The 23,418-nt window shown below is 38.0% G+C and overlaps 8 protein-coding genes across 8 annotated transcripts; 5 read left to right on the top strand and 3 right to left on the bottom strand.

Moving 5' to 3' along the window:
* Nucleotides 1–5,281: 5,281 nt before the first annotated feature.
* Nucleotides 5,282–6,534, bottom strand: CBG10908 (the record flags this gene model as incomplete). Its single annotated transcript, XM_002644905.1, has 3 exons — nucleotides 5,282–5,606; nucleotides 6,317–6,441; nucleotides 6,490–6,534. The coding sequence occupies 3 exons, from the start codon at nucleotides 6,532–6,534 to the stop codon at nucleotides 5,282–5,284; spliced, it is 495 nt and encodes a 164-aa protein (XP_002644951.1).
* A 346-nt stretch (nucleotides 6,535–6,880) lies between these two features.
* Nucleotides 6,881–7,937, bottom strand: CBG10907 (the record flags this gene model as incomplete). Its single annotated transcript, XM_002644904.1, has 5 exons — nucleotides 6,881–7,122; nucleotides 7,322–7,444; nucleotides 7,490–7,762; nucleotides 7,809–7,869; nucleotides 7,914–7,937. The coding sequence occupies 5 exons, from the start codon at nucleotides 7,935–7,937 to the stop codon at nucleotides 6,881–6,883; spliced, it is 723 nt and encodes a 240-aa protein (XP_002644950.1).
* Nucleotides 7,938–10,855: 2,918 nt separating this feature from the next.
* Cbr-asg-2 lies at nucleotides 10,856–12,091 on the bottom strand (the record flags this gene model as incomplete). Its single annotated transcript, XM_002644903.1, has 4 exons — nucleotides 10,856–10,933; nucleotides 11,127–11,219; nucleotides 11,784–11,903; nucleotides 11,987–12,091. The coding sequence occupies 4 exons, from the start codon at nucleotides 12,089–12,091 to the stop codon at nucleotides 10,856–10,858; spliced, it is 396 nt and encodes a 131-aa protein (XP_002644949.1).
* A 630-nt stretch (nucleotides 12,092–12,721) lies between these two features.
* Nucleotides 12,722–15,897, top strand: Cbr-glr-6 (the record flags this gene model as incomplete). The annotated part of the gene is made up of 12 exons (XM_002644902.1): nucleotides 12,722–12,788; nucleotides 12,832–12,993; nucleotides 13,039–13,174; nucleotides 13,218–13,749; nucleotides 13,797–13,913; nucleotides 13,959–14,063; nucleotides 14,125–14,618; nucleotides 14,663–14,839; nucleotides 14,898–15,003; nucleotides 15,052–15,239; nucleotides 15,402–15,620; nucleotides 15,666–15,897. The coding sequence occupies 12 exons, from the start codon at nucleotides 12,722–12,724 to the stop codon at nucleotides 15,895–15,897; spliced, it is 2,535 nt and encodes an 844-aa protein (XP_002644948.1).
* Nucleotides 15,898–16,287: 390 nt separating this feature from the next.
* Nucleotides 16,288–16,844, top strand: CBG10904 (the record flags this gene model as incomplete). Its single annotated transcript, XM_002644901.1, has 4 exons — nucleotides 16,288–16,338; nucleotides 16,391–16,543; nucleotides 16,592–16,651; nucleotides 16,704–16,844. The coding sequence occupies 4 exons, from the start codon at nucleotides 16,288–16,290 to the stop codon at nucleotides 16,842–16,844; spliced, it is 405 nt and encodes a 134-aa protein (XP_002644947.1).
* A 398-nt stretch (nucleotides 16,845–17,242) lies between these two features.
* CBG27773 lies at nucleotides 17,243–17,503 on the top strand (the record flags this gene model as incomplete). Its single annotated transcript, XM_045239887.1, has 1 exon — nucleotides 17,243–17,503. One exon carries the CDS (start codon nucleotides 17,243–17,245, stop codon nucleotides 17,501–17,503), a length of 261 nt encoding a protein of 86 aa, XP_045099103.1.
* A 2,131-nt stretch (nucleotides 17,504–19,634) lies between these two features.
* Nucleotides 19,635–20,200, top strand: CBG27772 (the record flags this gene model as incomplete). The annotated part of the gene is made up of 3 exons (XM_045239886.1): nucleotides 19,635–19,712; nucleotides 19,760–19,912; nucleotides 19,958–20,200. 3 exons carry the CDS (start codon nucleotides 19,635–19,637, stop codon nucleotides 20,198–20,200), a joined length of 474 nt encoding a protein of 157 aa, XP_045099102.1.
* Nucleotides 20,201–21,420: 1,220 nt separating this feature from the next.
* CBG10901 lies at nucleotides 21,421–22,786 on the top strand (the record flags this gene model as incomplete). The annotated part of the gene is made up of 4 exons (XM_045239885.1): nucleotides 21,421–21,462; nucleotides 21,515–21,641; nucleotides 21,709–22,474; nucleotides 22,639–22,786. The coding sequence occupies 4 exons, from the start codon at nucleotides 21,421–21,423 to the stop codon at nucleotides 22,784–22,786; spliced, it is 1,083 nt and encodes a 360-aa protein (XP_045094399.1).
* Nucleotides 22,787–23,418: the final 632 nt, after the last annotated feature.

Raw genomic sequence — 23,418 nt, 5'->3', positions numbered from 1 at the left:
AAAGGTATAGCTTGTATTACTAATAAAGAAAGAAGATGAAAAAATAATGAATTTAAAAAATATCCCTGAGAAAAATATTTTCGTCTTTATAAACCCTAAATATTAGGGGGAGGGAGCTTTGAAATAGATAAGAACAGGGTTTGAGATGAAGCTAGTTAAAAAGTAATAAAGAGAATCCAACTGATAAAAAACCCAAAAAAACATTTCTGGAAGTTAACTGGACAACAATAAGTGTTGGTCTCCCTTTCTTTCTCTTCTTTTTCTGTGTGCAAAGAGAAGGGCATAGCGTATGAGTGCGCTGCCCCCCGCGATTCTTCCTCCGCCCGCCCTCTCCTCGCGCACTATGAATAGAGCCAGACGGTTGCGAGAAACCGAAAAAGGACCGCCTACTTTCTGGAAGGGCGACGATGCTTGTAACCACTTTAAGCATAGGTAACACGAAATGATATGTGAAGGAAACTAATGTGCGGGGCAAGTGGGTTGAAAAAGTTGCGAAACTTTAGGGCAATTGGTTTGGAACATAAAAATGAGTCAGAGAGAATGAGTCCCTTTGGGAAAATTCCAGAATTCAAGTTTGAGAAGGTTTCGGGGGGGGGGGGGGGTCTGAAATTATCATAGTTTCGCTTTAATCCCAGAGTTTGAAAAATGGGGCGAAAAACAAGCGTCTAAATAAACTGATAAATGGAAAATTTGAAAAGATAGTCCAGAAGAAAAAACCGTCAAACTATTGTAAGCTATAGAAGATAACCCGACTGAAAATTTGAATAACAAAGAATTTGCTTTTTTTAAAGGAATGGAAATATATAATATCACTTTGGTTCTTCCCGAGACTATGGATTTTATGAAGCGGAAATCTATTCAAAAAACTCCAAGGGGTTTCTTTTTTTAAACCTAAAATATTAGAACCGGACGTGAGAAAAATGATCTCAAGATATAATAACTGGGCTGTGAAACAGAAAAAATTATTCATTTTGGGAATCTTCAATTTTCAAAAAATGGAGAGAAATCAGGTCCCTATTCTAGTTCCAGCTGGTTTTGAGAGTTCAGAAGATTTTTCGAAAACTACAAAAAATCTTAAAAAGACACATTCAGGCGGCAATAAAAATTAAAAATCACAGCTGGCTTTGGGGTCATGACCAATAGGGAAATCAGCCAAGATTAGATATTATAGCGCACTCTTCTGAATCCAGATGTTCTGAACCTGTTCGAAATGGATAAAAGTGCAATTTTTGATTTACTCAGATGCTCGAACACTTAAAAAGAACCTTCTCGGGCTGAGGGTCACGACCTTGCCAATGTTAGGGAGATATCAAACGAAAAAGTGCATTGTGGGTTCCAGCTGATCAACGTGGTAGAAAATCTTGCGATGATACAGAGAAAGTGAATAATATTCTAGAAAAGACAAATCTGTAAGAGGGGGAAAACGAGAGGAGAGAAAAGAGATTGAAAGATTTTGACTGATCATTTTTTTGGTTATCATATTCGGTAGGCGGGGTCTCGTGAATCGTTTGACCACCGGATAAATATGTTTTTTTTTATTTCAAAATATTGAAATTTCGAAATTCACATTTCAAAATTCCAATTGGGGAAACAAACCCAATGTGATGAATTTACAAATCCAATATTGCTAATATATTTTATATGAAATATCAAAAATGTAATGTTAGTCTTTTTGTCTTCTTGTTGTTCCTGACAAAACACTAAGTGGTTTCCAGAAAACGTCCTCCTGCTCTTGCGGGGGTTGCAGTGCAACATGTTTTTTGTGTTTTTTGGGGGCTCTGACTCATATGAGAACAGTTCGGAATCCGGATTTTCAAAACCCCCACGCATGGATTTCCAAAACACGTGCCAACGTTTCTATCAGAAAAAATGGGTTTGTGTTTTGAATAGAATTTGGGCATCCATCAAGGAAAATGGACGATTTCCGTTTGCATTTTTTTGTTTATGTGGGCGGACTGATGCTGACATTTCAGACCATCTCTCTTTCCTATTCAATCATTCTCTATCTGAAAATGCAAGAGAATATACGGAATCCATCCAAGAAAACCAATTTGCTTGGTATTAGGTACACGTATTCGAGTCGTGCTCGATTTTCAACCATTTGAGCCATCTCAATTTTCAAAACCTCTTTTTTTGTGGAATAAAAAGAACCGAATTAAATTTGAAAATTGGGAAGGAAAAAGGTAAATTGAGAAGGAAATCGAATTAAGGTTGTGCTGACCGCCGGCGGCGACACAACCTGAAGGATTCTGCTCCTTATTAATGTGACGAGCAAAAGGTCCGGGAGTCTTTGGGAAGAGCCACAAATAGAGGACAAATCACTAATTGGAAAAAAAACAAGGACCAGGAAAAATAGGAAAAGACAAAAAAGAAACAACTCATCACGATTTTTGGTGCAAGCGAAAAAAAACCAAAAAAAACCACAGAAGTGGAAAAATATCCGATTACCATGTGAGGAGTCCTGAAATTACATCTAATTTTTTTTGAGGGAAAATGGCTGAAATTGATTTACACTTTTTTCTTGTTTGTCTTATATTTCAAGTCTAGAGAAGGCTGCAAGTATGTTCAGATTTTCAGAGACTTGATATTTTTTCGATAATTATTTTTCCGTCATAAAAAATATATTATCAGCGGTCCTATAAATTTCTTGTTCTCAGACCGTTAAAAAGGTGATTTTTTTTCGAAGTTTTATTGCTTCTCCAAAATTTCGTCCCGTATTCTGACCTGCGAAAATCATAAAAAGGAAGTTTTATGTGCCTATCTTATCATCGTACCAAGTGGGTCTGTCCATAGACCCAAATACAATATTATACAGTTTGACAGAAAAAGGGGACCGACCAGCACCTTGTAACAAAGAAAAAGGACGGAAACGATAGACGCTCAGATTTCCGTTTCAACTCTATTGTAAGCCACTCATCTCTAATTAGAAGAACGTTTGGCGGATTAGGAGACGGAGAGCGGACCGACAGCTTGTACAAGACAATAGAAACAATACGATGGGTCGCATTTCGGAGTTGCTAGTGAAAGCAAAAAGTCAAAAACATTGGCGTTTGAAAACTTATATAATCACCTTTTTTTCGAGGACTTTGACTTCCAATACCTTTTCATGGAGGTTTCTGGACACTCATTATTTTTGGCTGTGTAATTCAATATGTGTCCCTCTAACTGGATAAGAGGAGATAGAATTCCGTTGAAGAAGTTGAGGGGAGACGGGTGGTGGTGGTATGAATTTCATTGTGTGTGAGCGATGGTGTCTCTTTCAGAAACTTACTGAGGAGAATAAGAAGAGCAAGAGCAACTACCAAGGTGGTGATGTGGGGCTTCTCAGGAAAAAAACTATAGAAAAAAGGGCATGCGAACAAGCGTTTTTTGCACAGATGGAGTTGTTTTTGAAACAATTTGATATCGATAAAGTTGAGGGTTAAAAAAAGTAAAAATTGAATTTTTCTACTTGGATATTGGATATCGTCAACTCTTCCTTTTTCAAGGTTGTTCCAAAAATGCCGAAAAAAAACAGGCGCCGCAAAAATTGAAATCGAAAGCATGGGAACGTGGATATTCTGTAGAGTTTTCTTCACAAAAAAAACCAGATCTTGAGGAATATGCCATAACCGTCAGCAGTTTTCATCAAAATGATGGCTGGGGAGTTCTAATCTTTTAAGGGGAATTTTGAAAAAAGAAAATAATGGATGAAAAATCACATTTGAAAAATAAGGAAAACTATTATTCCGGTACAAAAAAAATTGGAGCTGATGAAGAGAAACTCCGATGGCGTTAGCCGAAGGTCCCGCAACAACAACTACTGTAATTATCAGTAAAAAAATGACAGAAAACTCACGAAACTTGAGAAAATAATTAGGGAAAATGTAAATATTTTCAGGTTACGGTAGTTTTCTTTGTCGGAACTTTAGCCATGGTTACCGGCGCTCCTTTCCACAGCTTTAATTTTTATTGTGTGGGTTTTTCAATAATTAGAATTGAAAGTCGGGAAGTTGGGAAATTTGCTTTTCTCCGTTAAAAAAAAGCTTTGAATTCCAATTTTTCACTATTTTTCAAATTATAAGTCAGAATTCGCGGCTAAACTCCAAAAAGAATATAACAAACACCCACATGTTTTGTTTGTTGGCTTATTCAAATTTGATGAAAAGCCACGAGGGATAGAAATCATGCCAGCGAATAAAAAAAGAAGAGAAAAAACAAATGAACAGCCCATTAATGTCTATTTTGTCCTCTCTTTTTTGTAATGCACTTATAATAGTGCAAAAAAGACATATGGCAGAATTGGCAGAATAGAAAAAAAAGGACCCGAAAGAAACAGAGCTGACAATGATAACACGTGTCTGAACAAGATAAGTCAGGAAATGGTTTGGGTTGTTTTGTCGGAAGGAAGGAAGGTTCCAGAAGAAAAAATTCTCGAATTTCAAAAACCAAATCCCATATATCCAAAACAAAATGAGGCTGGAGTAGAAGAATGCGAAAAAAGGAAGAAGAGGAAAAAAACACAAAATTAGAGACTGCCTCGATAAAATATTTGAGAAGGGAAAGCTTTATCTGCGTCGTATTCTTGAGAAAAATGAAAGAAAGAGCAGTTCGCAATGCTTTTTTACGCTGTTTTTTATTTCTTTTATCCGTTCTTTTATTTTTATTATTTTTATTTCTTGTACCACAAGAAAAGTTTTACTTTATTGTCAAAAAAGCAAATAGGGACATGTATACAAAAAGTAGCGAAACTCTCTTATGTGTTTAGAATAACAAGAAAAGTCATCATCACCTATCATAACAATATATCTTGTATATCCTCCCAAGAAAGGAACCGCACACGCGACGAGATTTTGACACCAGATAAGAAAAGGATCTGAGGAGAAAATTGAATGGTTTGGAAGACAAGTACTGGCCCCCCTCCGATCGGGTTAACTTTCTTCTACTATGCCTTTAATGAACATTGGCACTCAATCAACCAGTAGCCTTCTAACTCTCACCTCGCCCGCGCGCATGGCCCCAAAAGTTTCTCACGATTCCATTAGGAATGGACGCAAAAGTTGTTACGCCTCGATTAACTATTGAAAGAATATCTTGATGATCACCCTTCATCGTAGAAAGAGGTCCACCTGGATAAGTGTCTGCACTTTTATGGGTGTGTGTAAAAGCAATGAGGTACATGGAGGTAAGGAGATATATACGAATCTTTGGCGAGTTGTGTAATAAACTTGGAATAAGCTTGGAATCTCCTATGTTTTACGAATTGAAAATGAAAACCGATTTATTCTCGTGACAGGGAAAATTATTCAAACATCTTGCAGTATTTATTGATGCAGATTTTTCTCTCCGGACAGTGTTTATCACGAGTGCATGTCAATGAACCAAATTGTACTTGGTGGCGATGAGCAGATGTTGAAGACGCGTAGGAAGAGAAAACTCCTGTAGATTGACCAGAAGAAATCTCCACGCAGAATCCTCTGGTGCAGGAGAATCTCGATGGGCATTGCAGATTGTATTCACATCGAATTGGCATCTGGCGGAGACAGGAAGTAGATGGAATGCAGCGACCTTCATGGTTGTAGACGTATCCTTGTATGCAATTGCAGGAGGGCCGAGTGCAGTCAACTCTGAAATTGTGAAATTTTTTGCTTGAGCTTTGAAATTTCATTGAAGACTATGAGAATTATTTTGACAAGGGCACTTTGTAAAGCTAGATGATTATCAAAATTTCTGATTACACCAATGACTGCTAATTTAGATTCTTCTGAAAAGGTCAGAACCCGCTCGTCAGTTTGAGACGACTTATATCAGTTTCATAACAAAAATTCGCATTCAGTGCAGAAACACCGACTTTTAAAGATTATGTTTTCAGTTTCTACGACGTTTTGCACAGTTTTTTTAATACTCAGAATTGAATGAACTTCTATTACTCAGTAATTTTCTCCAAACGTTTTTTGTCAACTTTTGGAATTTTTCCCACCTGCATTTTTTTGAAAATCTTGAAATATTTTTTTGAGAAACTGTATGAAATATGCAATGTCATTAAATTCTAAGTCTAATACTACAAACTTTATGTTTAAAATGCCTTAGAAATTGAGAATATCGTCTTTGAAAATCGCTGTTTTTCCACTGAAACCGCGATTTTTGGTACTGAAACATATATGAATCGGTTGAAACTGGCGAGACTATTCTAACATTTCCAGAAGTGTATGGATAGGTTATTTTTAACCATGTTAACCCTGATTTGTAAAGAATTCAAAAATTAGTTTAAAATTTTGATTAATATTCATGGCCTAATTTCAAAGACAATTCAAGGCAAAAAAGTTTCCAAACAAACCTGCATGTCGGATTTGGAGCCTCACAGGTTGGTGGACAAAGTTGTGTACATGGTGTATAGTTTTCGTTGATCCGACAGTTTCCTGGAGAAGTTGAATACCATTTACCTTGCACCGACGACGTGATCTGTCAATAATGTTTCCTTAACAAGTAAACACTCGAAAATTAACTCACCACAAGAAAGATTAAGCAAACAGAAACTCGCAAAAAAAACATCATGACGAATCTAGAAAATATTGAAAGCTAGAACATTTATATACTGAGTGCCTCAGAATCAAGAATGTGTAATATTTTTTTCTTAATAAACCATCATATTGGTGAGCCGCTCTTGCTTCCCTCATACGAAACCTTCGCATCATCAATCTTATGACACATGCATCGGCTTTTACAAAGACAGATTGCCCTAAGAGTAAAAAAGTTTTGCACTGAATCGAATCTCCCACACGTCCCCACTGAGACTTTGCTTTTTGAAGAAGATTTATGAAGCTTTCAGAAAAAAATTTTAAAGGGATTGGCAATGTTTATTGGAATTTGGAATAATACAATGAAAATGAAATGTACAAATTTAAGAGCTTCTCTTCTGTCTGAGCACGTAGCTGCTGCAGTATCCAGATGAGCAATATCTGTTGGATCCACAGTCAGAGTTGTAGGTGCATCTAGTGTTGGATCCTCCGTATTGGTTGGAGTTTCCATAAGTGTTGTATCCAGAAGATCCAGGTCCATAGTAGGAGCTAGATCCAGTGGATTGGCACATGTTGTTGACACATCTTTGGTTGAGTCCACAGGTGTTGTCATAGGTACAGTAGTCTGGAAAAATTATTTTGATGACAAGAATGGGCTAGACAAAGTTACTAGGTGCAATGTAAATTGTGCAACGACCGTTTTCGCAACGTTCATCGTTAGAGCAGGAGAGACTGTTAATACATTGTTCTGAAAATTGGGTGTGCAAGGAATTGGTGTGGGGGGAGGGAAGTATGTGTCTCAAGGTTAGATTTGAATCACTCACTTCCAGTGGACGAGGAGTACATAGCATTGTTGTAAGATGTTCCGTACTGAGCAACGCACATTCCATTGGAGCACATTTGTCCCGACATGCAGTCAGTGGTGTAACGGCAAGTCATGGATCCAGCTGAAACAAGACATTTTAATACCGTTTGTGCTGAATTTCCCTTACAGCTGTATTGGTTTCCATACATGTTGTTGTTGCTTCCGTATATGTTGTTGTTGGAGTAGCTGCTCTGGCATCTGTTGTTCATGCAAGTCTCTCCAGAACGGCACGAGTAGGATGTGGTACAATAGACTCCGGATCCAGTGGTTCCGTATTGGCTGTTCATATCGTACTGATTGTTGGAGTAGACCCCTCCGTTGTAGCTAAGCGAGTTCATGCATTGTCCATTCGAGCAAGTCTGACCGGATGAGCACTCATAGGAAGATGAGCAACTTCTATCTGAATTCGTTTTCAGTTTTCAGATATTACTGTAATTTAAACTTACAATTGTTGCTGTAGCTCGGTGTGGAGGTGTAGTATGTGGCAGCAGAGGCAAAGCCAACAAGCTGAAAATCCGAAATTTGTATTGGAATCAACAGTGGAAACTCACCGCAAGAAGAATGGAGAATTGCATTTTGAGACTCGATGTGGTCTTGGATACTCCATCCTGACCTTTTTATACGTTCCTGAATTGAGTTATTTGTCTTGGACTCGATAAACATGTGCCCGAGTGTGCGTCGTTCAAGTAAACACATGTTTTTGCCAGAAAAATCCTTTAGTTCATAAGAAAATGTCTGCCAAAGGGGTACAGAGTCAACAAACGTTGTGATAGAAGAAGTCCGCTGTGATAAGTTTACGTTATTGACTTATTTCGTGTTGTTTCTTGTGCCACTACCCATGTCACAAATACCTCCCCGTGTATATTGACTTTACACAACGGACTTTAGTTTTTTTTTTCTGTTTGAGTTTTAATGTAACTTCTCATCACGAGAATCTAATTTGATAGATCAAGCAGAATCCGGGAATAGATTCTTTGCTCAAAGATTAATTTAAAATAACTTTTTTCTTTGCATGTTGCTTAGTCATGAAACATCTGGAGCCAGTGTTTCTCACATCTCCGATCTGTTATTGTCGGATTCTAGAGCTAACATGATTCATTGTTCTCGCTTTGCTCAGAAACCACAGATTGAAATGACAAACAACTTTGAGATGTTTGTTAGGTAAGAGTATGGTTTGGGAACTACGGTTTGAAGAAGGTAAACTTGCTTTGGCATAATTTTGAAACGGGCAAAGCAAGTACAAAACGTTGGTCTCCCGTCGCAGTGGGATTTGAAAATTGCATTCAAACAGAGTAATGCATTGAGTTTATAAAAATAATATACAGTGTGCTGTGAGGTTGCCATCCTCTTCTCAAGTCTCATACGTGAAAACTGTCGATAACTTGATGTTGAGTTGCATAATCAAATTCAGAGCTCAATTAACTTATGATTTGCAATTTCTGAACGATATCTGAATGAATACCCATTTAACATTAGGCCCTTAAAAAAGCAACTGTTGCACATTTATTTTTTAGGTTCACATCAGGCCTGTGCGGCAACAAATTGCCGATTGCCGAAATTGCCGAAATTGCCGAATTTTTGTTGCCGATTTGCCGTTGCCGAAATCGGCAACGAAGAAAAAGTTGCCGAATTGCCGTTGCCGATTTCGGCAAAAAAATTTCGGCAATTTCGGCAACTGAAATTTTTTGAATTTTGAGATTTTCACAATTTTTTTAGTCAAAAAAATTATTTCGAAGTTCGAAAAATCAAATTTTGAACACCATCTTCTCTCAGAGTGAACTTTAGAGGAAATGTGTCCCAATAATCATCAAAAATACTTGTTCGGATCTAAAAATGGGCTTCAAATTTGTGAGCATAGGAGAAAAATAGATATCATGAGTCACAACTCATCAAAAAAATTATCCAACCTGTCTCAAATCTCTAGGGAACGTGTCGTGAGTTGCCTAACAAGTTGAGCGCACTATTTTCAAAACTCACAATCGGAACAAATATTTTCAACTATTGGAATACCCTCTATTGCTAAAGAAAAATAGTTTGCATAAAAAATGTGGTCTTGAGTTGCCAATTTTTGTAATTACTTTTTTAAGGAACTTATGAAACACATTATCTGTAGTTCTGAGCCTGATAGAAGCATTTTCAGGTGAGTTACGTATCGATTTTACTTAAAAAAAAGACGCAAAACTTTTGTTGCCGAAAATTGCCGAAATTTTTTTTCGGCAATTGCCGAGTTGCCGAACGTTGCCGAAACCTATTCGGCAAATTGCCGAGTTGCCGTATTGCCGAAAAAATTTTGTTGCCGCACAGGCCTGGTTCACATCACGTGCCAAAAATAGCAAAATTAATGAGAATTAATATTCGGAGTGTCTACCCTTTAAAATAATAAAATTAAAAATACTATTGGACATCGGTGTGATAGAGTTTGGAATGTGCCGGATGATTTTGAGTTGAATCTTCGGTATCAACTCGATATATTATATGACGATAGAATTTCGGAGCATCCCGAAGGCGTGATGCTTCTTGCCATGTCGTTTTTTTAGCAAGCGATAAATAATTTCTTGAACTAGTGTGTAGCAAAATGGGTGTTCAGTGAAATTCTTCAAGAAACTTGAATTTCGCCAACATTATTACAATAAGAACCGATATCTTCAAACAATTTTGTTAAAAACACACGCTCTATACTTGTCAGACAATCAACAGAGGCAAGGGTTCAAACAAAAGCTATATATAACAGTGTTGTTGGCCGTTTATCACCAGAATCTGTTTTACAGCACCTTGCCAACAGACAAGAAAGTGTTGAACTCTGAATACAGCCCATATTTCAATTTTTATCAGTCTAACTCTCAGCTTGTGGTAATCCAACTGAAACTTCCTAGGTAATGTCGATATTCTGCGTGCAAACACATATCCCCATCAATTTTTATGAAGAATTAAAAAGTATCTCAATGGGAAGCCTAATAAAACAAATTGAAAAATTTTATTCGAAGTTTTCCCAACTATACACTATTTTTCTTCGGTATTTGTTTTCTCTCTTTGGTTATCCTTTCCACCAAAAATCAGTCCGTACCTTTTTGATACAGATTAGTTTCCAGTTTGAATATATTCCAAATAATCATATTTTTTGAGAGGCGGCTTCAAAGTGTCTCTAAGGTGAAGCGAATGTACATATAACAACCGTGACAACCGCTTTTTTCACCGAAACCATATTTATCCAATTCATCATCCATATTGAAACAAAGAAAAATATTTATCACCCGTTCCATTAAATCCTTCTATTTTCACGTTAACTTGGAGTCAACAGACGAAATCCGCCATTATGAAATTCGACTGAAATCTGGAATAAAATGTCAAGTTTTCCAATCTGAAAGATTGTGTATCATATTTTTTGAAAAATCGTCATCGAGACTTCATTTTACAAAGAATTCAAATTTAATCTAACAGAAAGGGGTCGATATCATGAGAAAAAACGAGAAACACTAAACATTAGATCCAGAATTTAGTTCTCGAGAGCAGCAAGACGTTCTTGCTCCTTGACGGCCTTCTTGGTAGACGAGGAGACGAAGTCGGCAGGAACCTGGAATAATATGATTGAGTATGGACCGCTTTAAGTGAAAGGATGTTTCGTTTTATCCGCTAATACATCCGAAAGATGTTTTTCTCTTGTAAACCGAATTTCCAGAGATCTAGTTTCTACTGTAATCTGGACCACGAGCTGATCAGAAAACAACGTGTGCAGTACTAGCTAATGACTCGATAGACAAACTTACAAGGTATCCGTAGACGTAGCGACGGCCAATCATTTCTCCGACGAAGAACCAGAAAGCGATCTCAAGGGTGACGGCAGTGTAGACGAGTCCTTCCTGAAAAACGGAGATTTTAAGAGAATGGATAATATGCTCAAGATAATTTTTTACATATACATTTAGAATCCAGGCTAGCGCATACTGTTTCTATAGAATCAAGGTGTAGTCCATTTTCTGAAATTTTGTGAGCCGGAAATTTTTTAGGCAAGCATGTCTAAATTTGCAACACCGGCGATATCACGTATTCGATGATTTACAAAACTGATGAGCGACTGAACTCAGCCAAACAGTAACATCGACTTCTTCTGCACGTCTCTAAAATGTCAGTAACTTTTAGCTTCCGGTCAAGTTCTGCGTTCGTATATTTTTATGAGAACTAGAGGAGACATCATCGTATGTTTTTATGAGGGCTAGAGGAGGGATCATTTTGGGGTCCAGTGGTTGCTGAAAAGATCCCTGGCAGCATCTAGGTTTATCTCATTCCGTTTTCTGTTATATCACAGCAAAAGATTTATAGTAAACTTTGCGTTTGTCTGTGACTGGCATCTAGACAACAACACAGCTCCGATGCTGATGAACTAGCTCCTTGTTGCTGGCTCATGAAAAAAATCAAATTCTCACCTTAACAGTCAATTTCTTGTATCCTCCGGCTTGGATGAAGTTTTGAACCTTGGCCCAGTCGGCTTTGATGGCTGGCCAATCAGCTTGACGTGGTGGAGCGAGCTCGTGCTTTCCGACAGCCTGAAATGAAGAAAAATAACATTTTTTTACGGATTTTCCCTGTGAAAATGTCTATCATTGTGCAGAAACTTGCTAGAACGTACCTTCAAAATCTGGAGGCGACGTGGGAATTGAGCAGCTTGGTGACGGTACAACGCCCCAGAGAGATTGGCGATCTTTTCGAAGAATCCAAGTTTTGGAGCTGCCATTCTGTAAAAAAATTAAGTTTATAGAGCGAAAGTATGATTTCAAGCAAACGAAATATACGTAATGTTGGACGGAAAAAATTATGCTAATAGTTGTAGGCGAAAAAATTACAAAAATCGGGCGAGTTTCGTCTAAATTAGCCATTTTTCATCGCGTAAAATGTGTTGTGCACCGCCTTGGGTCGGCCCGTTTTCCTCTCTTCGTTGCGAGACCAACAACCGTGTGCAGTAGGGCGAGTTTGCGCGCGCTACTCTGTATTGGAAAAGAGGGGAGGACAGTCAAGGACACACGGCGAATAATCGATTTTGCGAGAGAAAGCTAAAGGATTTCAGTTGAAAAATCAAGGAAGAAACATTAGTAAGCTTCTAAAATTATCAAATATAATAATAATTCTTATATGGTACAGAAGAAGTGGAAAATGAATGCTTTTAATCGAAGAAATTCAATTTAGCAGTCCAGAAACAGTGTTTCAACGTCTAATATTGTGTATTTCAGCTTTTTTACCAATCAAAGTTCTTTTTAGTGTCCCGGAAATCACTTTGGAAGGAGCAGTCAACTCAATTATCGTCTATTGAGCAACCAATTAGCGACAAATTGATGAAGAATGGATTGGGAGAAATGAAACAGTTGGAATGTCTGGCCACCTAAAAGTTCTGTTACTGGTTCTACTCCTGTACAATGGATCAACTATACGAATCGGTTGGCAATCTTTTTCTGTTTAAAAAATCCAGATGCTTTTTAGGATTGATAACCAGCCACCACTTGGAACATTCTGTGCGGACAGCTGTGAATATCATAGTGCCAAGAATAAATGAGCAAATCGTGAAGACTCGTGGCGTTTGTTTCATTTCCCACACGTCATTCATTGTACTACGGAACTCGCATGACGATTTGAATGAGAGAAGTAAGCATTTTTAGATTTTCGCAAAATGAAAAATGATTTTTTTAGTTTGCGGTTTGGCCAAATCGGAAGTGACAGTGATTATTGGAGTGGTGGACCGAGAAACAGGCTCAATAATTGAAGAGCAATGCGCGGAGCTCAACATTCTATTCATCCACTACTATTGGACCCCGGGATATCAAAAGTTGAGCTTTTTTTAAAATTCCGACTAACATTGGTACTTACAGAAAACAACAAACATCTCTCAATCTCTATCCATCAATGGAATATTCTCAATTAATGGAGAGGCTTATCAATCTGTGGCGTTGGGATAATTTTGTGTACATCTACTCAAACTACGATGCTCCGAAGCAGTTGATCGAAACTCTATCGCGATTAGAGAAAAGTCCCGCTTTGCTCCGAGCGCATACTTTGGACGATAGTATGATGGCAACAGCACTGGCGTTGAGAGACACATGTGATCGGAATCGGTGCTGGCCGAAGAAGAATCGAGTGCTCATTGAGCTCAGCCCAAACGAGACGTTAACGTTCTTCGATGCTTCATTGAAACTTGGAATGATAAGCGTACACAATTGGTTCCTTATCACCGCGCTAGACGATCTGAAGGACCATCTCTCCCAGTATACACACAATGGAATGCGTGTTTCCCTACTCACTGTATCTAAAGAGAAATGGAATCAGAATGATTTGGCTATCAAACTGCCGGATATGTATCAAGACTACCTGGCACACATACCAAATAGTCCTCGGACTCCATTTGTGAGTTGAAGCAGAACATGGTTTTCAGACAGAACAATTAATTCCAGAAGGATTTTGCATTCATCTTCGATTCGATTCTACTGGCATGTCACTCTGGAGAGAGAAAAATCAAAACTTGCGGTGACGACGAGCCAGTACGAAAATACAAACTTCCCATTGTCAAGGTTAGTTTCAATTCTAATTGTTAAGCTTATATTTTTTTTTTCCAGCCGTTCAAAGGGCTTACTGGCACGATATCATTCAACGGGACAAGTGAACGAAGCGATAGTGAGCTACACATCTGGGAAATGGGCATCACTGGAGCTGGATTACATGCAAGCTATCATTTCTATCTTTGATTGAACTGGTTTATGTTGAAAATTTGTGGAATTTCAGACAGGAACGTGGAAATCGACTTGGGAAGGGTCTAAAGAGCTCACAATGCTTGCTAAGAACATTCCTGGAACCCATGAGCATTATCAAGCTTCTGTCAGAGAATCGCGAACACTCAAAGTGACGTCAATTCATGAGAAACCATATGTAATCGAGAAGATCATGCCTGATGGTCGAGTGAAACATGAAGGATTCTGCGTGGATTTGCTGGATAAGCTTGCTGAGATGCTTCATTTCAATTACACGCTGAAGATTGTCAAAGACAATAAGTATGGAGAGAGGAAGAATGGAACGGATGAATGGGATGGAATGATTGGAGAAATATTAAGAGGAGACGCTGATATGGCAGTGGCCCCAATTACGGTCACAGCGACTCGTCTGGAAGTGATTGATTTCACTGATCCATTCCTCCAACTCGGAATTTCCATGTTGATGCGTCAACCCAATCCAAAGGCGTCTTCCTCGTTGACCAGATTTTTGTGGCCTCTATCGGCAAGGTAGTGTTAACCTCTTTTATTTTTTTCGAAAAACCAAATTTCAGTGTATGGACCTTCTCCGCCATCGCCACTGTACTAACAGCCTTACTTGTCACCATCGCAGCCGTTTTATCGCCAAAAGAGTCGACAACTGAGTTTAAGGTGCAGAATTCTGTGTGGTACCTGGTTTGTATTCTGCTACGAGCTGGATCTGGATACAATTGTCAAGCTGGTGCGACGAGGTAGCCGTTATAGACATAATCAAAGTAGCGAATTTCCGAATTCAAACGCAAATTTCAGATTGATATCTGCGGTATGGTGGACATTTACTCTAGTCCTCATTGCTCAATATACTGCCAACTTTGCTGCGCTGCTGACTGTGGACCGAAAATCTATGCCATTCAATGTATGTTCGTCTATTTTACGAGCAACACCACTAATTTTTGCATTTCAGAGTTTCGAGGAGCTGGGAAATCAAACGGAATACAATTTTGGAGCGATTCTAGGAGGTTCGACAATGCAATTTTTCAAGTATTCAAGGATTGAAACTTTCCGACGCTTATGGGAGAGAATGCAGAGTGCCGAGCCGTCAGCATTTGTGAAGACGAACCATGAAGGTGTTAACAGGGTGTTAAATGAGAAGTGAGTGACGAGCAGGTTTGGTTTCGAGTCAAAACGAATATATTGGTTGTAGAAGCAAAATTCTAGGTTTTTGGAAGAACTTCCATATTGCAAATTTGAAGACTAGTAGAATAGGCCTCAAAGCTCTCATATGACTGCCACATCATTAATGAACTTTTTCAGATATGTGTTCTTGATGGAATCGGCCACTCTAGACTACCAAGTAACCCAGAACTGCAACTTGACTCGCGTAGGAAACGTTGTCCTTGGCTCAAATGGTTATAGCATTGCTCTTCCGAAAGGATCCAAGTGGAGAGAAAAGTTAACTAGACAAATTCTGGATCTCAACGAGAAAGGCATCATTCTGATGTTGAAGAATAACTGGTGGAAAAAGTCGCAACAGTGAGTATCTCACTTTCCTTCGAAAAGTTTATGTTGAATATTCAGAGAATGCCAATCGAGTGAACCTGAAGATCTACAAACCGCTCTGGGAGCTGAAAACGTTTACGGTTTGTTCCTTCTTCTAGCCCTTGGAAGTGGAATTGGTGTACTTTGTGCTGTCCTTGAACACACTCACTTCATTTTCTTCGAGAAGAACAAACGCAATGGACAGACTCCTAAACTGCAGCAGATGATCGAAACGATTCATGCTGAGATTCGGAATTCTCCTAAATTTTGAACTGTCAATCTTTCAAATGCCCCATTCAGTCCAATAAATATATATTTCATAATTTCGTAACACCATTTTTTCACGTTTTGTTTCGAAATGCGGTTGTTTATCGCTCGTGTACTTGAGTCTGCGTCTCTTCACTTCGTGAAATGTATAACCACTAACTGACGTTGCATAGAAAGAGGACCTAGTTAGTTCAACTACTTAGAATGTTTTCTTCACATTTATTTTTTTTGGCAGAAGATTTTTTTTCTCAAGTGCTATTTTTGATATTGGAAATTGAAACTTGTGACACGTCTCTTTTTTAATCTCTCTTATTCTATGACAGACATTTTACCTGATTAATGACAGACATTCTACCTGATTCTCAACTTCAAAATTTTACAGAATAATTTGAAAATGGCCGATCACTATCTTCGTCAAGTCATTGATCATGCTCAGAACAATAATGTAGGATTTTCACCACAAACTTCTCAAAAAAAGTTCATCGGAATCATTTCAGCGTCTACGTGGAACAATGTCTGGAATCTTCTATCAAACCGCGTACGCAGCAGCTGGAGCTGGAGCTGGAGGTCTTCTCGCGGGACCACTTGGAGCAATGTTTGGTACGATGGCCGGAGCAGTGTATGGATATGCAAACTCGGATGATTACTCGGTGATAATTTGAGAAATATATCAAAACAATAATCCTGAAAATATTTAGAGCGTTTTCGGAATAATCAGAAATTTGGAAGATGAGGAGAAGGACATTCTGGCTTCCACGGTAAGATTTCAATTGATAAACGAAAACCTCAGAATATGTATGCTAGTTGCAGATCAGAAATCATGTTGGAGGTCTCACATTTTCTGAATTCGTCAACTGGTTCAAGGATATGAATCATCAAGCGACTTTCATGCAGCTGTTGATGGCCTACTTGGCTGCCAACCAGAAATCGGCGGGAACTTCCAGACGTTGAACTACAATCAGTGCTCTTTTTATTTTGAAACATAATAACATAATACCTCAAATAAACTTGTCAAAGATCTCGTATAAATTGTTTTCCTGATTAATAAATAGACCTTTTTCAGAAAGAGAAATTCCTTTGATTTATTTTAAAAAACGTTCGAAAGAGACTCAGACAGAAATGTTTCTATAGAAGTAGATAGAGATCAACCTCCTCTCCCATAAACCAAGATTAAATCTGCTCGATGAATTCCTTTCGAATGCTGCTCTGAAAAAGTTTTAGTTACCGTTCAAATATTGCTTCTCACTGCCATCGGACTTTCTGTTTTTATTTCTAATTATTGGCGACTGAATGAAAAGTATTATACAATTTTTACTCATGTTTAAATTTCTTTAAGGATGGAGGGAAACATGAATGACTCGTTTTTGGAAAATAATGACGCAGAAAAGTTTAAGAATGAATATTTGGAATGTTCCGAAAACTTTACCAATGCTTTTCTGGAGACACAGCAAGCAAAAATCAATATAAATAACAAGAAAGCTATCTGGAATGAGACTGTCAACAAGATCAACGAAGCTGAAAATCAACTAAAGGCAATGAATGATCCATACCAACTTTTCGAGGAAAAAATGGAGCAATCTTATGTCAGTGTTGAAATATATCACCGATGAATCATCTGTAAGCTGTCTTCCAAACATTTTTTACTGACAGTTTTTTACTGAGATACAGTTTCCAGGATCCACAAAACGATGTTCGACAAGAGCTTTCTTTAATGGAAAAAATTCTCGAAACTCCTACTTTGTCTGCGCTAGAGGTAACAAATCTAAAAAGTTGAAAAAGGTTTCTCACAGCACTGCATTAAACTTTAAACTAACGTGAACTCAATTGCATACTTGTCACGAGCCGCGTCGAGTAAAACATACAGAATATTCTTGATATTTTTATGTACATTTGAAAAGTTTTTATGCTTCAATTTTTGTAAGAGCAGAGTATCGCATCAAATTTGCTCCTCATAATCATAGTTCCACTCTGAAAATTTACTGTAAAACCTCTTTAGGTGCCAATTCCGGTTGATTTTGAGAACTGATTGACCGATGGATTAATAATTTTTTTTTGTTTCTTTTGTTTTTAGTATTTTTTTAATGGATTTAGTTGTACACAGCCGATTTTTTTTTCAAAAATTGCAATTTATCACTATAACGTTCTCTATCTGATTCCTCGAAAAAAAGGTAACATTTCTTTCAAAGAGCCACGAAAAAGTGATTATATGAAGCAATAGATTAGCCGGAATTCGATACTTTCCGAGTTTTTCTCAAAATCAGCTACCCGGACTCAAGAAATGTGTTTTGCCTTTAGACTAGGCCGGGTCCATGGCGCGGCCCGAAATTTTACAAGTAGATTAAGTTGAAAGGAAAGTTCAAAATTTTCAGCTGGAACCTAGTGAGAGAGCATTGCTGTATGAGATAGCAGCCGAAAGAAAAGTATCCAAAAAAACAGTATCCTCACATACTGGTGCTACTTTCCGAAAATCGATTGGGAGAACAGATATTGTAGGTTCAAGTTAAAAAATTGCGTAGTTTTCTTTTGTAGGCTTGACATTCGTGACGGAAAGAGAAAGTTCTGCATTCCAAGACTTAATCCCCATCCTCGAAATTTTGAAATTACAAAATTTTCGTAGAGAAATTTGTGAGGTACTCACTGAAGCCGTCGCATTGCAAACGGAGAAGGTGGAACATGTCACTAAACTGAAAATACTAACAGAGTCTGTCTGTGAAGCTGAGGTAGAGTTTTTCAATAAAGACGATGAATTTAAATTATCCAGAAGACTCTATGAAGAATGCCTGGACGATGGGAAAGTTTATTTCGAGTCGGAATATTATGCCAGTCTCGTGACAAATACCGAAAAACAAGTAGAACTGGCAAAGAAACTTGAACAAGGTCATGAAGAAGTTCTGCAAAAAACTGAGGATCTCAATATGCAATAAGAAGCGATGGATGAGATAATAAAGAAGATAACCGAAATCGAAAAAAACCTTCGTGAAAAACCAGGCTGAGCTAATGAAATTGGAGAAAAATTGGTTGTTCATCGAAAAAGTACAAAGTTCTTTGGAATTCTTAATATGCCGTCTGTGGAGCCTTCTGAGGATGAGACTGCACCAAAGAAAGCTCGAATGGAATCGGAAGAATGAACAACTTTGTGTGTGCGTCAATTATCAAATGATTTGTACCACTATGATTATTAACTTTGCAGGATTTGCGGTATCAAATCATTTACGTATTTCCCAAAACCCGACTTCAGCAATCAAATCCAAACTCAAATCATAAATTTTTATCGGTTTTCTCATTTTTCTGTATTTCTGAATACCATGTCAACCACATCTTATTAAGATAATTAGATTTTTGTTAAAATTGTCTTTCCCATCTTTCTCCTTCCTCAAAATTCACGTTTTCCCTTCGCAATGCAATTTTTTTCTAATTTCTACCAGTCGAAAATTTTTTTAATGTTCAGCTGAATTTTTAACACTGTCTTTTCAACTGAGTTTTTCTTTTGTCAATGATAATTTTTGAGGCTCGCAAGCTGTTTTAAAACTATGATGTTTCAGCATCACACAACGGAAATTTCAATTTGTAGCGGAACTTTCAAAACTTTTGTTTACCACTTCAGTATAATTCTTTTCTCCTTATCAGTCTCCATTTTTTTTCCTCAGCTTGCTAACCCTAAAAATCGCAGAATAAAAAAGAACTATTCTTAATTTTATTTTTCATTTATTGACCAACAAATTTTTCTCCACTTCATTCAAAATGAACCGCACCGCTGAGAACATGACCGATGCAATCACCTACTTGTCTCTTGTTGTGGATCATGTCAACTCAAACAAGGTACGTTTATGAGACACGCAAATAAATGATTACAACATCAGTTTTAGACAGTAAGCCACACTGCAAAGCAAATCTCCAAACAAGCGGGTTGTGCTGTAGCTGGAACAGTTGTCGGTGGTGTTTTGGCAGGTCCGATAGGAGCTGCGGTTGGCTCAGTGGTTGGCGCCGGGATCGGTCTATCGGTTTCAGACAAATACGATGTAAGTCAAAAAATGTGAAGTTCAATTTTCCAAAAATTGTTTCAGGGTGTCCTACAAAAACTTCTCAAACTGAGCGAAGACGAACAATTCAACCTTGTTCAAGAGGTAGGAGAAACTGCTTCAATAAGAAAAACATCTTTACAATTCAGATCCGAAATCTTGTTGGCGAAAATCCGATCGTCTCGTTCTACATATGGTACACGGAGCCGAGTAACCAAGCTGCCGTCCAAACATTGCTTATCACTGCAGTCGGACTTGCTGCAGCTGCAACACAATCCTCTTCAATGAACTGAACTACCGTATTTTCTCTAATAGAAGCCCACCTCTATTTGAAGCCCACTCTCTGACGAGCTTAAAAACATATGAGCGCATCCTCTAACATAAATACGGGCAGTTTAGTTAGTGCAGTTCGAACATTTCAGTTCGTCTATTCGGTTATTGTAGACATTTCCTTTCTATTTCAAAAAATTTCTTGTAATTTCAGTTTTTGGGAATTTCCTAAATAGAGGTTGAAAAATAGAAGCCTATGGGCTTCAATCAGAGGAAATACGGTATGTTGCTTTTTTCGCTCACTGTCTTGGTCACGTCTTGCTCACACTTATTTTTTATTTTTGATGACTGAATTAAAAGTAGTATAAAGGTTTTCTCATGGCTGAATTGATAACATCAAACTTCGGCATAACCATGAATGTGAATAGCATCAGTAATGTAGGGAACGAAATTCCGATAATTTTTTGAATGTGTGCAGGATTGGGCTACGGTATGTCAAAGACGCACATGAGAAGCTTTCTTGCGGGTTTCTAGCGGAAGTATTTTTGATATGTTTGTGTTTTCGTAATTTGTTTGTCAAGTTCTACTTTTTTATGACAAAAAAGAAATAATTTTTCAAAACTGACTAAAACTAAAACATCTTGTTCAAGCTTGTCCATCAAATGTATTTCAGTACTTCAAGTTTCTGAAACGTTTATTCTGAGAATTTGCTTCTGCTCAGTTGGAATTGAGATTTTTTAACCATATACAGTTTTCATAATTTTCCAGACTCAAGATCATCTGATCCCTTCAAAAATTGTTCGACACCAACCAGTCTCCAAAAAAAAAGAAGATTGGGGGAAAATTCTTCTTTCCCTGATCGACAACCATGCACACAGATGTTACCTCCCACACAATGGATAGAAATTCCCTCAGCAAAAAGCGCTGATGGTAAAAAAAAAGAAGATAAAAGAAGTGATCACAAGTGAGACGAGACAAACAACAACTGAAAAAGATGATAGAGACACAAAAATCCTCTGCTTCTAACCCACATTACACTGTCACACTCTGAACCTCTCCGACATCTGAACTCTTCTTGAATTGTGCTTCTATCTCTATCTCTTCCAAGTCATCAAAGTTTTTGTGACACCGTCAAAAAACGAGAAATAGGTTTGGCACTGCCCCGGAGTGAAATTTGTCGTTGGTTTGACTTTTCTTCGCTTTTCTTTTTCTGTTTTTTCCAATTTTTGCTTTCAGATATGTCCTACTCGACCTATCTTCCAAACAACTATCATGATGAAGTCAGTTGTTAACTTTTTTAATACCAAAAAGTGCATTTTGCAAATTTTTAAGACCAAAATATACATCAATGGCGTGGAGCTTCTGAATCGTCACGAACTCTCCTCAACACAAGATCGTGAACTTCAACGATTTATTGACAACAATGCGCATATTTTGCAAGTTCAAGAACGAGAGATGCGTGAGTTTTTTCTCTCAATTTTAGAAACTCTGAAATCATGGCATCTGGAAGAATCAACATTTTTCAGCGCCACCACCACCACCCCGTAAAACTCCATCTCACAAGTACGAAGAAATGAGAAGAAGTTTGAGCCGTGGCCCATCTGGAACATTGGAGCGATACAGTTCGATGGACAAGCTTTTCGGATCTCAAAACAAAAATAAGAATGTGGAAATTGAGCAAGGAATCAATCCCAGAGATCTACCAGTTTGTCCAAATATTGAAGGACATAACTACACCGCCGAGTTTCCCGGTTTGGAGTATTTGTCTGATAACAGATTCATCGAAGATCTCATCAAAGACGGACAAGTCTCAATTGGATCCACTGGAATGATCAGTCAACCCGGTTCTCGTGTCGGCTCCGCAATGAGCAATCCATATTCCCAACCACAATCGGCGACATCAACTCTCAACCGTCAATCTTATTCTCAATCTAACGCCGTTCCTCATCAAATGCCACAGTATCAGCAGTATCATCGCCACGCGTCACCGCCCGCACCACCACCGCAGCAAAACAACAACACCAATTATTACACCGAGAATACGACAACCACCACCACCTATCAGCCAACCAGTGTAACCTATGGAAGTTCAAACGGAACGAGCCAGTATGGAAGCCAAAGCCAATATGGTACCCAGAGTCAGTATGGAACTGCAAGCCAGTATGGAGGAAGTCAGAGTCACTATGGAAGTCTGAGCAATGTGGGAACTGGTAGCACGTATGGAACATTGAAAGGAGGAATGAAACATACGTCGACACTTCCACCAACCAGTCCGTACAGTAGTTTGAAGAGGTTAGCAATCTTAATTTAGTCGTTTATGTTTTCTAAAAAAAATAATATAACAAGAGCTAATTTGGAGTCTAATTTTCAAGTTGGAGTCTAACTTCCTAAAATTGGCTTTCTGTTTGCTCAAAAACCAGTTATAGGGCAAATATCTAAATATGGTTTATTTGCAGAAAAGGAGTGAGTTGGCTGGATCAGGAACGCGCCCGTTCATTGTCTCCAGGTTTACACCAATCCACCTCGACTACCCGCCAAGTTCATCAGCAGTACAATCGCCCCGCCTCCACAATTCACACTACAACTTATACAACGACTTATTAAATTTTTCTCTCGCTAGATTTTGTATATTGTTCATTTTCTCCCCAATCATTCTTAAAAATTTGTTTTTTTTCCCGAATTTTCAAAATTTACAGCTCTCCATATGATTTTGAATAATGTTTGTTTTTTCCCACTTTCAAACTATCTTATGTCGTTTCAATTGTCTCAGTTCAACTTCTCCATCCTTCTTCATCTTCTTCGCGTATTTTTATGTGTTTCGTTTTTCTTTCTTATCCCTCCCTCACCTCATTTTCTCGACAGAATTAGTCAAAAGCATATGTGTGTACAATAAAAGTGTTACACTACCAAACCAAATCCACATTCATAACTCGATAGTCATCTGGAGTGCGGAAACACCGCCCAGTCATGGGAAAACAATGACAGATCTAGAAGTTTCTTCTATAGGTTTTGCAAGAATTCATTCTGCATGAGCAAGGCATGTTTTCTAGTTGAAAATTTCGAAATTTCAGACTTTGTTCTTTACACTCCCCAGAAAAAAATACGTTTCTTGTTTTTCCAGGTATCTCCAGCTAAAACATTTTTTTTGTATCCAATGTTTATATTCAAAATTTTACTCTGAAAAAATCCTATTTTTTTGAAACCACGAAACTGAACGGCGGAATCAAAATTGTCTG

The sequence above is a fragment of the Caenorhabditis briggsae genome, assembly GCF_000004555.2.
Source record: "Caenorhabditis briggsae complete genome, chrX, whole genome shotgun sequence".
NCBI classification, from domain to species: domain Eukaryota; kingdom Metazoa; phylum Nematoda; class Chromadorea; order Rhabditida; family Rhabditidae; genus Caenorhabditis; species Caenorhabditis briggsae.
This window is presented reverse-complemented; position numbering and strand designations above follow the sequence as displayed.